Source organism: Hylobates moloch, unplaced genomic scaffold (assembly GCF_009828535.3).
Source record: "Hylobates moloch isolate HMO894 unplaced genomic scaffold, HMol_V3 SCAFFOLD_7, whole genome shotgun sequence".
Taxonomy (NCBI): domain Eukaryota; kingdom Metazoa; phylum Chordata; class Mammalia; order Primates; family Hylobatidae; genus Hylobates; species Hylobates moloch.
The window spans coordinates 133,309,851-133,326,242 of record NW_026652282.1 but is presented as its reverse complement, the minus strand read 5'-3'; the positions used below and the strand labels follow the sequence as shown (position 1 = coordinate 133,326,242).

At 38.8% G+C, this 16,392-nt stretch overlaps 1 protein-coding gene across 1 annotated transcript in view; it reads right to left on the bottom strand.

Annotated features, from left to right (window-relative positions):
* The window catches only part of F8 (coagulation factor VIII), a 164,766-nt gene that overhangs the window by 113,577 nt on the left and 34,797 nt on the right, over positions 1–16,392 (bottom strand). The window contains exons 3-6 of the mRNA XM_058441369.1: positions 15,562–15,684; positions 10,491–10,703; positions 4,995–5,063; positions 2,507–2,623 (exon numbers count right to left, since the gene is read on the bottom strand). Coding sequence (XP_058297352.1) covers positions 2,507–2,623; positions 4,995–5,063; positions 10,491–10,703; positions 15,562–15,684 — 522 coding nt within the window. The remainder of the gene's footprint in view (positions 1–2,506; positions 2,624–4,994; positions 5,064–10,490; positions 10,704–15,561; positions 15,685–16,392) is intronic.

Here is a 16,392-nt window from a genome sequence, read left to right as displayed (position 1 = left end):
CCCGGGGGGCAGAGCCTGCAGTGAGCCGAGATCGCCCCACTGTACTCCAGTCTGGGCGACAGCGAGGCTCCGTCTCAAAAAAAAAAAAAAATATATATATATATATGTATATGCACTTATATATACATATATATGTTGATAATAGACTATTTTATCATTTATTACCATAAAATATACAAAATTCTATTACAAAAAGTTGAAATTTATAAAAACTTACATACTTACAACCATAGATGGCACCATTCCCAGTTGGGACAAATGTAAACAAATGTAAAGATCCAGTATTAAATCGTAACTGCATAAAATTAACAGTAGTAGCCATCTCCTATTGTTATTGTGGTGAGCTCAAGTGTTGCAGGCATCCGCTTAAAACTCTGCATGATGCTAATGATCTCTGCATAAGCATTTCATCTCTCCATAAACTTTGAATGATACTTGGGACCCATATAAAGTGCCACTAATGATGCTGGATGTACTCCCAAGAAGCAGAGAAAAGTCATGAGTGTACAAGAAAACATTGAATTTCTTGATGTGTACCATAGATTGAGGTCTGCAGCTGTGGTTGCCCACCATTTCAGACTGATGATTCATCTTATAAATGGATGAGAAACTTATGTTGTCTACAAATACAGTACAGTATTGTAAATGTATTTTCCCCATGCTTTTTTAAATAACATTTTCTTTTGTCCAGCTTACTTTATTGAAAATATGCAGCATATAATACATATACAAAATATTTGTTGTTTATGTTATTGATAAGGCTTCTGGTCAACAATATGTCATTAGTACTTGAATTTGGGGGGAGTCAAAAGATATACATGGATTTTTGACTGTGCAGGGAGTCAGTACCCCTAACCCCCACATTGTTCAAGGGTCAACTATATTCTCAACCACATTTTGTTTGACCTTATGAAAGATTTTATCTATTCTTAGTACTTTCTATTGAGTTTCTATTTTGACCATTGTGTTTCTAATTTTTACGTTTTGTTATGATTGTTTTTCATAGAATCCTATTGTTACTTTATTTTTAAATTTCTTTTTATTGATGTAAAATATACATATATAATTTGCCATCATTACCAGTTTTAAGTGTACAGTTCAGTGGTATATATACACAATGGAATACTATTTGGCCATAAAAAAGAATATTTTCATTTGCATCAACATAGGTGGCGCTGGAGGGCAATACCACATGTTCTCACTCATGTGTGGGAGCTAAAAGAGTGGATCTTGTGAAAATAGAGAGTAGAATCGTGGTTACCATAGTCTGGGGTGGGGAGGGTGGGGGTGATGAAGGTGCCAGTTGGGACAAATGTAAACAAATGTAAAGATCCAGTATTAAATCGTAACTGCATAAAATTAACAGTAGTAGTCATCTCCTATTGTTATTGTGGTGAGCTCAAGTGATGGGATTACAGGTGTGAGCCATCGCGCCCAGCCACCTCAGCTCTAGTAAGTGGTCAGAGCCCTGCCTGTTCCAAGTGGGTGAGGTCCCAAAGGGATTATCTTAGCAGTATTGGAAGGCTGGCTAGTGATTCATGCCGAGGTGACCTGCAGGATAAACCTGCTACAGCATGGTGCTGCTGCACGGCCATTCTGAATTTGCATGTCCTTTGGAGAAGTTATAGAGCAGAATTTCCAGGGCTGGGGATGGTAGCCCTTCCTCCCTCACTTGTCTCTGCCTGTACTCTGGGATATTTCTGCCTTCAGACAGTCATGATGTTTTCTGTGGGTTGAGGCAAGGACAAATCTCCCCCCAGGGAACCCAAGAAGGTGGAGAAGCTGGTTGAACACCTCAATGTCACTTTTTCCAGTGTAGAATCCATGAGTTGAGGGGAGATTTTCCATACACTTGGTGCCGGGCAGAATGGGAGGAAGGAGAGTCATGGATGTGGAAGTCTGATTCTCAAAGATTTTTCACTTCTCTGTGGCTCCGGGAACTGTCTCATCCTCACATGTGAGCTCTGGGTTGTTGTTGGTGTAGATATTGGTGCTGTATGTTTGGTTTTGGTTTTCTGTGGGAGGGAGTAAAGCCAACCTGCCTCTATGCCCCTATTTTAAAACTGGAAGTCATCTTATTGTTACTTTATTGATGCAGTATCTTCTTGAATCTTTATGAAAATAGTAGTAAGAGCTTCTGATGAGTTCTGTTCTGAACCATAGATTTTTTTTATTCTGGGATTATTATTTTCTTTGTTCATCTTTGCATATCCCTTCCATATTTTAGGTTCTTTTTAAATGTCTGTTCATCCTTGGTTGCCCACTCACATTTAAGAAAAGGAAAGAAAAATCTGACTGTGGGCTGTATGTACATGGGTAAGCCTTCATTTTCAGGTGACCAAAAGAGGAATTGCCTACTATACATTAAGATCCCCAGAGGCCAGAGATCTTAAAGTATTCAGTGGGCTATATCCTCTGGGATGCAGAGCTGTTTGTGAACTGAAGTACAGAACTCTGCTGCTGAATTTGGAAGACCCCGAGGATTGTTGAGCAGGTGTGTACATACCTGGCAGAGACCTGTTTACATAACCATTGACTGTGTGCATTTTAGGCCAGGCCCGAGCAGATGCAGCATCCCTATCCTGCATCAAGGAGTTCTTTGTTTCTGAGTGCCAACTTTTCCCTGATGAGAGAGAAGGCAAAGATAGAGTCAGCTAAGTATGTGTCTCATGAATGACCGCCTCCCTTTTCTCCTTCCCCGCTCCCAGCGTGCTCACACCTTAAGCATTTTTGTCAGCAAAGTAGGCACACAGCACTTATCCTCTCAAAGTCAGTGTGAGGGAGGGAGAAGATAATTATCTAAAGGCAGACATCTCTTGTTCGAACTGATATTCCCTCCCTCCATTTGTCCATGACAATAAGTGGGAACGGATAATAATAGAAGACAGAATTTTGGTTAGCTTGAGGCATCGGGATTCAATTCTTTTTATTAGCTGAATTATTTAAAAGAAAGCTTATGGAAATCATCCTAGGGGCTGGGCGCGGTGGCTCACACCTGTAATCCTAGCACTTTGGGAGACTGAGGCAGGTGGATCACTTCAGGTCAGGCGTTTGAGAGTAGCCTCGCCAACATGGTGAAACCCTATCCCTACTAAAAATAGACAAATTAGGCGGGCATGGTGGCATGTGCCTGTAATCTCAGCTACTCAGGAGGCTGAGGCAGGAGAATCACTTGAACCTCGGAGGTGGACGATGCAGTGAGCCAAGATTGTGCCACTGCACTCCAACCTGGGCAACAGAGTGAGACTCGATCTCAAAAAAAAAAAAAAAAAGAAAGAAAGAAAAAGAAAAAAGAAAATTGTCCTAGGAAAAAGGCTGTCTGTCAGTCCCTGTCTCCGTTATAATTGCTTCATCCCAGCTTATATTTATGAAACCCCAGGAACCTGAAACCTCCCTAACACTGTCTCTGAAATTGATAAGGGCTGAAGCACTGGAAATACGATTGAACAGTGACTCCCTGGAGTTACCCCTTTGTCCTTCACACAACTTTATGAGGCAGCCATTCATTTGTTCATTCATTCAAACACATATTTATTTAGCACTACTGATTATAGGCACTGATGATAGAGAGGAAGATACAGCCTCTGATTTCAAGGTGCTTACGCTCTAGCTGGAATAGTCAGAGAAGCTGATAATTATAATAAAGAGTAAAGAGTGATAGAATAAAGATGAGAGTAGGATGTTACAGGGAGCAGAGAGGAGAAGAAATTTCACTTTGCTTGAAGGGAAAAAGATATGAGATCAAAGAAGATAAATATTAAATAAGTAAAGTAGAAAATACTGATATAGTATGATAAGGAGCAGGCATCTAATCCAGACTAGAGGTCATCCTGGGAGAAGGAATTAAGGAAGGGGATAACTAAAGTAAGTCAGACTTAAAGAAAAAGGAGAAGCTTACTTAGTGTAAAGAGGGAGACAGATTTTTCTAGGCAGAGGGAACTGCATAAGCAGAGGTCTCATGCAAGAAAAAGCATTACATGTTTGGGTGACATGGAAGATAAGGCAGGAAATGTCACCAGGGAATAGATAATGCATTTTGCACTTTACCTTGAAATTGAATTATTTTATTTGTTTTGTTGTTTGAGATAGGGTCTGGCTTTACCACCCAGGCTGGAGTGCAGTGGCGCAATCACAGCTCACTGCAACCTTCACCTCCTGGGCTCAAGTGATCCTCCCACCTCAGCCTCCCAAGTAGCTGGAGTACAGGTACCCGCCACCATGACCGGCTGATTTTTTTATTCTTTTCTAGAGATGTGGTTTCTCCCTGTTGCCCAGGCTGGTCTCAAACTCCTGGGCTCAAGCAATCTGCCCACCTCAGCCTCCTAAAGTGCTGGGATTACAGGCATGAGCCACCGAAACTGGCAAACTGAAATATTTTAGAGGCTAGAGTGACAAGATCAGATACTCACTTCAGTAAGCTTCCTTTGAGAGCTATGAGACAGATCACGAGGGCCTCAATTAAGAAGATGGCAATGTAAATTGATAAGGGGGCGAGAAGAATATTATGTTATTGTTACATCAGGAGGAGGAGGTGGAGGCACTAACACTATTGAGTGAAATCACTATTGTGATTTCACACAGTGCTCTAGGTTACTTAAGTGAAATCACTCAGCACTCACAACAATCTTATGAAAAAATGTACTATTATTTCCGTTTAGGAAACTGAGACACAGAGAGGGTAAATAACTTGCCAAAGGTTGTGCACTTAATAATAGATGAAGATAAGAGAAAGTATTTAGAAAGTAGAGCCCAAAGTATTTGTTGACGGTCTTAATGAGGGAGATGAGGCCAGTCCGTTATCCAGATCCTCTATCTTCTTACCTGGCAGCCAGTGGAACTGAGGTTATGTTTCGTTTCCTTGGAATTCATTTTTAACCCCATCTCCTTCATTCCTGAACAGTAATGTAATTTATGATCTTTCTATAATCACCTCCTCTTAATAGTGGCAGAGGATTTCTTTCAGGAATCCAAAATTCAGATTAAGACTCACTAACCTTCATCAAATACAGCAAAAAGTAGTACAAATTTGTGCAAGGTCTGTGTCTTTTCATTGGCCAGACTCCCTGAAAAAGAAGTGAGAACACTTATCTTCTATTTAAAAAATCTCATTGTAGGAAATTGTCACTAGGTGGAGACAGTTCTTCATCAGTTACTTGACAGTAAGAACAAATGTAGTCTTCTGTCTCTTGTTAACTTTGCTTTGACGTCAGGTCTCCTATACCAGTGTTTCTAAAACTATCTGGAGCAAAGAATTTTTTTATTTCAACTCTGATGAAGACCACTACTTGTGTAAAATACGATAAAAATGAATTACTAAAGAAAAAAATTAAAAACATTTACAAAATACAAGCCCTCACACACTGTGTGATAATAGTGAAATTATAGATAATTTCTGTTACTCTTGTAACTTTTTATACTTCTGCAATTGTAAATTAAAAGTTTTGAGTAAAATAACAATTGTCCATATTAAACATCTATACTCATGATATTTTTTTCAATAGCCCACAGTGCTTCTAATTATACTCACATTTTAAATGAATTCCGTGTATATCAATAGCTAAAGTTTTTAATGGAACAAACTAGCCTGTTTCATGCTTTAACTGTTGAGTTTATTGGCTATCTTTCTTAGCATTATATATATTTTTAATTTGACTGGGAACTTTTGTTTGCAGGCTTATTTTGCGTAGAAGGATTTTTTGTTTATGACATTTTGCCGTTCTTTCTCTCTCTCGCACCCTTAATGCTTAGAAATAAAAATTAGCTTGGACTAAGAAAGCAACGATATGTGTGCTGCTACTCATCAGGCTGGGATAAGAGACATAGATAAAGCTAACTGCAGAGTTAACAACACCATTTCTCCCAAGGACACATTGCCACTGTATAAACTCACTGAACACCAACTATTTGCTTTGATTATCTCTTGCTTTCTTACTCAATTGAGTTGTTTGTTCTCTGAATTCACAGCCTGCCAGAAATGTTTGAACTAACAGCAACAAGAATGAAACATCTCATTCTTTCCTAGGTCATCTAAATTACTTTCACACAAAGAAGCAGCTCAATTTAAAGCTCAAGCTTCAGGTAAGGGGTGCCTTGACTTAACATTTCATGTCTATGTTAACTTTTTAGTTAACCAGGACACTTCACAGTCTAGACCTCACGGTTATTTCTTTACACACAACTCTACTTTGCTTCATTTAAATATCACCTAACCTCCACCCTTCCCCAAAATTCTTTACTAACTCTATACAGTATTTCCCTTTGTTTAGGGAGGTGTCCACAGTCTCTTGTTGCCATGAGCCAATAAATCTGACTTTGTTGAACTATAGTGATCTTTGCTGTCCCTTGTGATCATTGATTAATAAGCAAAGGATGTGTTCACTATTCTTTATCTTGCAAATCATACCCTAGAATGGAATTTTGGAGATACTGGCCAATGGAAACCTTGAGGATATTGCAGATTCGCCCACTGAACCGAGAAAACTTAGTTCAGTTCCTATTCTAGGACTGGGTTTGCTTTCCCCTCTTCTAGGACCCTGAGTTTCCACAAAGTCATGGCCCTAAACAAAGAGTGAGCAGCAGCTGTGCTCAGCTCTCTTTCAAGTGAAGAAGAGCCCAACTCTATGATATGGGCTCTCAGTCCACCTGGTTCCAGGTCCTTCTGGTGGGGAGCACTATTTATCCTTGTCATCCTGACTCCTTGGCTACCGCAGCTGGCTTCCTGACCCAGATCTCAGTTGGCCTGTAATTTCCACCCCTTTTACTACTCACAGTTCCTGTTCTGCTTCTGGTCCACAAATATTTATCTTCTTTTTCAGCTTGACCATGCCTATTCGATTTTCTCTATTTATGGTTTACCTATCTTTGCTGTTGGTTTTCAGCGAGGTTGGGGTTGAGGTGGAGGATGGAAAAATGGCTAAGTATGAAGACCCTGTGCCATCTTTACCAGAAGTACTGGATTAAAAACTTTAGAGACATGTTTAAAATACATATAAAGCTGTCTTAAAACATTCTAATTACTTTTATATAAATTTTCAATTATAGTGAAATTGACTTTTCTTTTTCTTTTGGTGTATAGGTCTATAACTTTTAACAAAGATATAAGCTCATGAAACCCCATCATCATCAAGATACAGATCCATTTCAATATCCAAAAAGAACTCCCTCCTGCTATCCCTCTATAGTGTACATCTAATTTTACAAGAAACTGCCAGAGACTGTTTCTTTACCAAGCAGCAAAACTGCCGTTCTGTTTTCCAGAATGGCTATACCATTGTGCATTGTGAAACTTTCTGTTGCTCTGAATTCTTGACAGCATTCTTGGCAATTTTATATTATTATTTTAGCTATTCTAATAGATACATCACTGTTGATTGAATTTGCATTTCCCTAATGGTTAATGATGTTGAACATCTTTTCATATGTTTGTCCATATAACTCTTGCTTTATAAAAGACACCATTAAAAGAATGCAAAAACAAACTGTAGAGTGGGAGAAAATATTTGCCAATCACATAACTAGGAAGGGACTTATATCCAAAATGAATTTCATATTCAGACTTAAGTTTCATCCCCAAGCTATCTCATTATATATGTGCAAATATTCCAATATCTGAAATCTGAAACGTTCTTGGTTCCAAGCATTTCAGGTAAGGGATACTCAATCAGTATTTTGCATGCAGATATTCACCTGTTTCAGCACTGTTTATTGAAGACACTATTCTTTCCCCTATTGACTGGTTTTGGCACTCCTGGCAAAAATCAGTGTTTTGATTACAGATTTGTACTACTTCAACTTTCTTCATATTCATGTTTGCATCATATATCCTTTTCCATCTTTATGCTGGTAACCTACCTATATCATTACTTTTGAAATGAGTTTCTTGTAAACAAAATATAATTGGCTCAAGCTTTTATATCCAGTGTGCTAATCTCTGTTTTTAATTGGTGTGTTTTAGCCATTTGCACTTAATATAAGTATTAATATGTTTAGATTTAAGCCTATCATTTTATTATTATTTTACTGCTTCTTCTCTCTGATTTTCATCTCTCCTTACTTGCCTTCTTTTGAGTTATTTGAACATTTTTGATATACCATTGTAATTAGTTTATTGTGACTTTTTACTATGTCTCTTTGTATAATTTTTTATTGGTTGCTCTAGGGATTACAAAATACATACTTAACCTTTCACTATCATCTACTTAGAGTCAACATTTTACCATTTGAATTGGAATGAAGTTGAATGGACCATAAAGTTTTCCTTACCCTCCTCTTGTTATGCTATGATTCTTTTATGTATTATACCTACCATACATTAAAAAACCTATCTCACAATGTTCTATCTTTTCTTTCAGCCATCAGACATGTTTTAAGGAATTCTGTGGGCTGTAGTTTCAGATGAAAGTATGATTTCTCATATACTGAGTTCAGTTTCATAGTCATAATTAATGAGAAAGTGCCAAAACCACAGTGTGTTATTTATGGGATGTAAAGGCTAATGGAACATGCTGAAGACTGTGAAACTGAGATTTCCCCTCAAGCACCAGACTGGCCACGGGGTTGGACTCAATGGCACTGCAAAGGGTTTAAAACAGATCTGACACTGAAACTACATACCTGGATGTGTAGGTTGGGGGTGAATCCAGGAGTTAATGCACAACTTTATGGGTTTACTTTCCTGGGATCTTTTCTCTCTGTCATCTATAAACTTTCCAGTTCTGTGAGCTCCCTTTTTTGGTTTTCTAACCAGAAGCTTCCAACTTCCACGCTCTCTGAGCATTTATAGTTACCTTTCCCACTCCTTGAAACCCTAGAGGGTTTGTCCTGGAGCTCTCTTTGCAACATAGTACTCACTTCCAAGTCTCCAGTTATGTTTTAATTCAGGTTAAGGAATACTAGAGTGAGGAAAAAGGTATACTCCCCCACAAGTTTGGTAATACTTTGAATTCTAGTGTCTTTTCTCTATATACTTGTTCTATTTGCTTTTTAGAAATTTTTAAATATCTGGGCTTTGCATTTTGTCAAGGTTTTATAGTTAAGTTCAATGGGAAATAAAGGGTGGAGTATGTTTATCCATTTTACTTGGAACTAGAACCTCTGTAGACTCTTTAGTTCAACTCTGTGTCGAAGAATTATTTGGGTTTTTAACTTATTTCTTTATATGTCATATGTAAACACTAATGTTTTGATGATCTCATTGTTCCATTAGCCTTTACATCCCATAAATAACACACAGTGGTTTTGGCACTTTCTCATTAATTATGACTATGAAACTGAACTCAGTATATGAGAAATCATACTTTCATCTGAAACTATTATAAACTACAAGCCTTTCTCATCTTCTCCACTCCCTGCTCCCATCTTTTTTTTGAATCACATTCATCATCACCATTCAGAAAGAGTATGGTGGTTCCTGTTAATAAATTCTTTGCCTATTCCCCATCAAAAGGTGGAGTCTCCCTTTATAGACTGGTCTTAGTGATGCATTCTAACTACTAGAATGTATGTTATGTGAGTGATTTCCAAAGTTACATTAGAAATCGTGAAACAGCTTCTAATGGGCTATCTCAGGACCATATAAGAAGTCTGGCTACCCTGTAAAACCCATGTGAGAGAGACCATGTGGAGAGTACCATCAAGCCAAGGTTAAAGACATGTGAATAAAGTCACCTTTGGGATGATTTCAGCTCTAGCCACTGTTTGACTACAGCCTCATGAGACACACTTAGATAGACCACCAAGTCAAAACACTCCCAAATTCCATGAGATTCACAGAAACCATGGGAGATAATAAGTGATTGTTGTTGTTTTAAGCCACTAAATTGTGGTGTTATGCAGTAAAAGATAACTGGAACAAGAAAAAGGTACAGTGAAGCTGATTTCACCATAAAAAATAGGATAAAAAACAAATTATGCAGAATTTACTTCCCTAATTTAATTTATGCTAAGGTATAAATTAAAAACAGGTTTGATTAGAATTATTTTAGAATATATTAATTCAATCCAAATTAATTAATTTTCAGTAACACATAAATAAATGCTGACTTTTCTTAGATTTTTATATACTTTTGGTTTACAGATGACAAACTAACCACCTGAACCAGTCTATATGCCATTGATCACATGCTTGGATGTGTTTACCTCCATGAAGTTTTCAAGGAACCTAGCTCAAAGTTTGCAAAAGGCAGAGGATAGTAGAAATCACTACTGATAAAGCCCACACATTTGAAGAGGAAAATAGCAATGCTTTGAGGAGAGAGATTTAACTCTGGAACTCAGCTCCTACTGATCCCAGCTTAGAGTTTATTGTGGTTATATAGAATGCATATGTGCTTCTCTCAGAAACTGGATTATTCTCCTTTCCATGAGCATGATGCTAGAGTAAAGAAACCCCTTTCCGGTGAAGGGACACAAATGCTAACTGTTATAGATAGATTCAGTTGTTTGTACTTCTCTGCTTATTTCATCTCAATCCTACGCTTTCATACACTTACCTTCTCTACATACTAGTAGGGCTCCAATGAGGCCTGAATTCAAGTCTTTTACCAGGTCCACATGAGAAAGATATGAGTAGGTAAGGCACAGTGGGTCAGAGGCCATTGGACCATTCTCTTTCAAGACCTGCCAGACATATGTATGGCTTCCACCAGGAAAGACTTTATCATCTTCTTTCTCCCTTTGACTGGTCTGATCATCATATTCAGCTCCTATAGCAGGAAGAAATAAAATTGTCCTTTCTATACTCATTGTGCACTCAAAGAAACATGTCAAGTTTATTGTCACCAATAGGTTCTACATAAGAAACAGACTTTCTGCATCTTTGTTGCTGTTGTTGTTGTTTTGAGATGGAGTCTCACTCTGTTGCCCAGGCTGGAGTGCAGGGGTGCAATCTTGGCTCATAGCAACCTCCACCTCTCAGGTTCAAGTGATTTTCCTGCCTCAGACTCCCCAGTAGCTGGGATTACAGGCACACGCCACCATGCCTGGCTAATTTTGTATTTTTAGTAGAGACGGGGTTTCATCATGTTGATCAGGATGGTCTTAAACTCCTGACCTCATGATCCACCTGCCTCAGCCTCCCAAAGTGCTGGGATCACAGGCGTGAACCACCACGCCCGGCCTACTTTCTGCATCTTAATTTGAAAACTAACAAGCAGCAGCCACAAATGGGGAGAAGCTTCATATATTCCAGAGGATCTTGAGATCACTAACCCTAGTATGAGCAGTAAAAACTAGGTTCTGGTTGAGATCTCCACATTCTGTTAAATAATAAATTGCTTCCATTATTGCATCTTTTTGCCTAATTCAATTCAACAACAAATACACTTTGTCACAGACTCTTTGGTAGGCACTAGTGAGGGTCAGGGAAGGGTAAGAAAGAGAGATTTCAGAAAATTTCTTAAACTTTGTTCTTTCCTAGCGGTACAACACTATGTTTGGTGGAGGACATAGGCATATAAAGATATAATTATAATACCATGTGAAATATTCACGTATTTATTCACAAACATTTATTGAGTTCTTATTCTTTACCAGACTCAGCTACAAGCTGAAAACATAAAGATCAAGATAGAAGTCTCTATGCTCTTGGAGCGAGCAACCCAGTGGATAAAAAAGTAAACAAGCTTCCTACTCTTCAGTAATGCTTGATGAAGGAGGCGGAATTTGAGATGAATCTTAAAAGACAGATACATTTGTGTTCTTTTTCATGTGTTTAATATAAAGAGTTTAATATTTTTGTGAGTGGATGTTAGAAAATTATTCTTAGAATTGCATTGCTACTTTCACTTTTTTCTTTCAACACACTTTTTATGATGATGCATTTTAATGTACATTACAAATTTCATGACAGTCTACTCCCATATACTTTAGAAGTCATCTTTAAAAAAAAATTGCCCACATAAACAAAATGACACTAGCACACCTGATCCAGTTAATATAACCTAATATCAATGCAATATTCAAATTTTCTTAATTGCCTCAAAGGCATCCTTTGTAGCTAGTTGGTCCAAATCAGAATCCAACCTAAGACTGCACATTGCATCTGGTTGTTTAGGCCCATAGTCTCTTTTAGTATGGAGTAGTCCCTTTTTTTCTGACACTCATTTGGTGAAAGAAATTTGGCTTGTAGTCCTGTAGAATATCCCATGCTATTGAATATGCCTAAGTTCTGATTAGATTCAAGTTAAATAAGTTTTTTGGCTAAAATATATCAAAGATGATGCTGAGTCCCTTATCATATCAGGGGCAGATAATATCTGGCCATCCCATCCTTAGTGACACTAAAATTGACCCGTGGATTAGCCTGATACCTCCATTCTAAAGTTAACATTTCCACTTACAATCAGAAAAAAACCTCTGGGATATTATTTTGGCACCATACAAATGTCAAATTCCACATCAAGAATTCACCTAATGATTGTAACATCAGCTTGGATGTGTTTGAAGCCAATCCTAGAAAGGATAGCATTTCATTTATGAGTATTTCAATATGTATCTCTATTATATAAGTGTTGTTTTTAATGTGATCATTATTTTTTCAATGATCAATTACTTTGAACTTTGACAATGAGAGCCCTTTCCTGCCAGCCCCATGGAGGGGTACAGACTGTATGTAAAATGCTTAATTTTGTAAAATAAATTAAGCGAAGATGACAAAATGTTAAGATTTGGCAAGGTGAGGTGATGGGCACATGTTTGTTTGTTATATTATTTTCTGTATCTATCTTTGTTTGAAATATTTTATTAGGAAAAAAATACCCTTTTTCCTAAGGCTCAGGTTGTGGTGGGGGCAGGGGTGGGAACACATGTTGGAGGTTCGATGAGAGGCTAAGAATGTGTGAAACATTATAGCTGTCTTGGGGAGAGAGAGAGTAAATGGATTAGGGGAAATGTAGCAGTAGAATGGCTAGGCAATGCTGAAGGCCCACCTGAGGTGAGATACTGTTCAGTGTGATTGCGTGATTTTTATTTCAGCTATGTCCATCCATTTGGTTGTTGGTAGAATAGGTGGAGAACAGATTTAACCAAGGTAAGTGACCCAGCCCAGAAAGATTTGAGTCTCTTTCTCTCCAGGAATGGGTTGAATCTAGTTTTCCTTGGACAGAAGAACTTGGCCAAATCTGAGATGAGCCACTGCATCAGGAGCAGCAACTTCAACACATGCTAAACATTTCACTGGAAGTGTACAGATGAGTGCTGTTCAACAGAAATATAATGCAAACCACATATGTAATTTTAAATGTTCTGGTAGTCACATTAAGAAAAGTAAAAAGAAGCAGGTGAAATTATTTTAATAATGTATTTCGTTTAACCTAGTATATCCAAATATAAGCATTTCAACTTGTACTTATAAACAATGAATGAGATATTTTTAGTCTTTTTTGTAATTAGCCTTTGAAATCTGGTGTGTATTTTACAGTATGTCTCAAGTAGGACTCACCGCATTTCAAGTGCCTGATAGCTCACGGCTACCATTTGAACTGTGCAGTACAGACTCTATGGTTGGTGTCCCCTCACTGGATAAGATGTGGCCATTTGGGGGTCCCAAAAGGTGTTACCTTTTCTGATGGGTTTAACTTGAGCTGGATTTTAAAATATTATCTCCCCATAATTGTGATTTTAAAGTTCTTATCTCTCCCTGATGTCAGCAGAAAAGAAAAAGATAAAATTGCATTGGCCACTCTTTTCTCCACCAATTTTTGGAAAATTTCCCCAATGTTGAACTACGATTACATGTAACTCTTTAAGATATAGCGAAGTCCAGACCCTCCAGATTTGCCATGGCTTCCTGTCTCTGATTATACAGCTGCGTGTTTAGGGTAGGATCAGTGGTATAGAAGGAGCAGATAAAGGTAGGTTGTCCTGCCTGTGCAGCATGCCTGCAAAGAGCTAGGCAACTATGAAAAGGACAAGACCAACACCCCCTTAAGACTCCTATAAGATCCATGGCCCACATGATATACATGAAGTAGTAGAATCTTGATTTTATCATATATTTGGGCTCCATCCCCTAAGTATAGGATTACCTGGTAATAGTAGGTCCTTTTTCTCATAAATTTCAAAATGCTAGCGCAAGTACTCTCACTGGTCTAGCTTGGGTAAGGTGCCCATCTCTGGACCAATCAACTGTGGCCAAGGAGGTGGGATACCCGTGTCAACTGCTCACTCCTAGATCAACTGCTATGGCCAGGGAGGCATGGGCTTTAAGAAAATGGCAGGTTCTGTTTGAAGTATATTCAGAAAAGCAATTCCTAGGGGGTACACAGGTGAGAAATGTTTAATTTTAGGAAGAAAAAGTGACTGGTGTCCACTACACTCTCATTCTTGTATTGAGTATCCACTATAGGGTAGGCAATATGTTATATGCTAAGGACACAGCAATAAATAAGATGGATTTTCCTATCTTGAGATATTTATAATCTAGTAAATGTTAAGAAGCACACATAACGTTCAGTTAGGACCTTAAAAGAGCTGAAAGAATTTTCAATTTCTAAAAATGAGCAGAGACGTAGGCAGAACATGGTTGTAATTACTGGCCAATCTAACTGTGCTTCCTTCAGTTTATGCTTTCTACCCTTCATTGACTTCCCTGGGTTTTGGATTACCTGGAAACGGGATCTACTATAGGAATCTATTTTGCACTCTAGCTTGCCCACATCAATCTCCAGACCATGTTCATTTGTATTAAAGAGGTCTGTGTGACCCAGGTAAAGCAGAAATTTTGGAGATTTGGAAATTCAGGGAGATATTTTCATACAGGTGGAAAAAATATAGTTGTCTGTCTCAAATCAAGATGCCCTACAAGCAAATTAACTTTAACTACCTCTCAAATAACTAACACTGCAACTCTATTTGGCTTCATAAAACAATATGTCCTTGGTGCGGAGACCACTAGGTCTCCCGGTTTGCTCCTTCTACCAGAACCCTTTCTCAAGAGAGTGCTGAAGAACTCCATCATCCCGGCCATTGTCATTGGATTGGGTGAGACTGATGCTGCCTCCTGCTTTCTAACTCTTCCATACCACTCAACATCAAGAAATACTGGGATAGAGGCTTCCTTCCCACTCCTGGATCACAATCTGTAAGAATGAGATAAGCCTTGAGCTGCCAGTGGCTATCTTTGCCATCATATTAGAAAAGCCTGCCTTAGAATGAAACCAAAAAGGACAGCCCAGTTGACATGGTGGGAGAAAAATGGCCACAATGCTGAGAGCATCACTTGAATCCTTGGATCCAGCCATACTTGACTGACTCCATGGAACTTTTCAGTTACATGAACCAAATTCAACATTATTTATATGAATGCTTGCACTGTAGCACAGTGGTTCCAAGCATAAGTTCTGGAGTTAGATGGGGCTAGGTTTGAATCCTGATTCCACCACTTACTAGCTGTACAACCTTCAACTCAATACATATTAGTCATTATTGTTGTTATTATTATTTTTCAGTAAGTTTGTATTTAAGAGAATGGGTCCAACTCCAGGTGTGCCAGCATTACAAAGCACATACATCTCACTGTTCTATTTGTAGAATGACAGGACAATAGGAGGGCATTTGACTCACCCTCAGAAGCTTTCCAGTAGGATACACCAACAGCATGAAGACTGACAGGATGGGAAGCCATGTTCTTAAGTGTAATGACCACTGTGTCATAAACCTCAGCCTGGATGGTAGGACCCAGCAGACCTGTAAGAATGAGATGTCCACCAAAGGTCACTTGGGGATAGTATTCCAGAAAGCCTGTTATTACAAAAGTTAGAGTCAAGGTCACAGTGGAGAAGAATGCCCCTGTAATTATTGATAAAAAGTAGTATTTGCTTGCTGCCAACATCAGCCTAACCTTATGGTTGCTCTGAGGAAAGATTTCTGGCAATCATTCAATTCATTCATTCATTCATTCATTCATTCATTCAACTAGAGTTCCTACTATATTCTAGGAACTGTCTTATGCACTGGAGGTGCAGTAGCAAACAAGACAGATCATGGAGAGGGTGGAGCCAAGATGGCCGAATAGGAACAGTTCTGGTCTACAGCTCCCAGCGTGAGCGACGCAGAAGACAGGTGATTTCTGCATTTCCATCTGAGGTACTGGGTTCATCTCACTAGGGAGTGCCAAACAGTGGGTGCAGGACAGTCGGTGCAGCACAACGTGCTCGAGCCAAAGCAGGGCGAGGCATTGCCTCACTCGGGAAGTGCAAGGGGTCAGGGAGTTCCCTTTCCTAGTCAAAGAAAGGGGTAACAGACGGCACCTGGAAAATCGGATCACTCCAACCCTAATACTGCGCTTTTCCAACGGGCTTGGAAAACGGCACACCAGGAGATTGTGTCCCGCACCTGGCTCGGAGGGTCCTACACCCAAGGAATCTCGCTGATTGCTACCACAGCAGTCTGAGA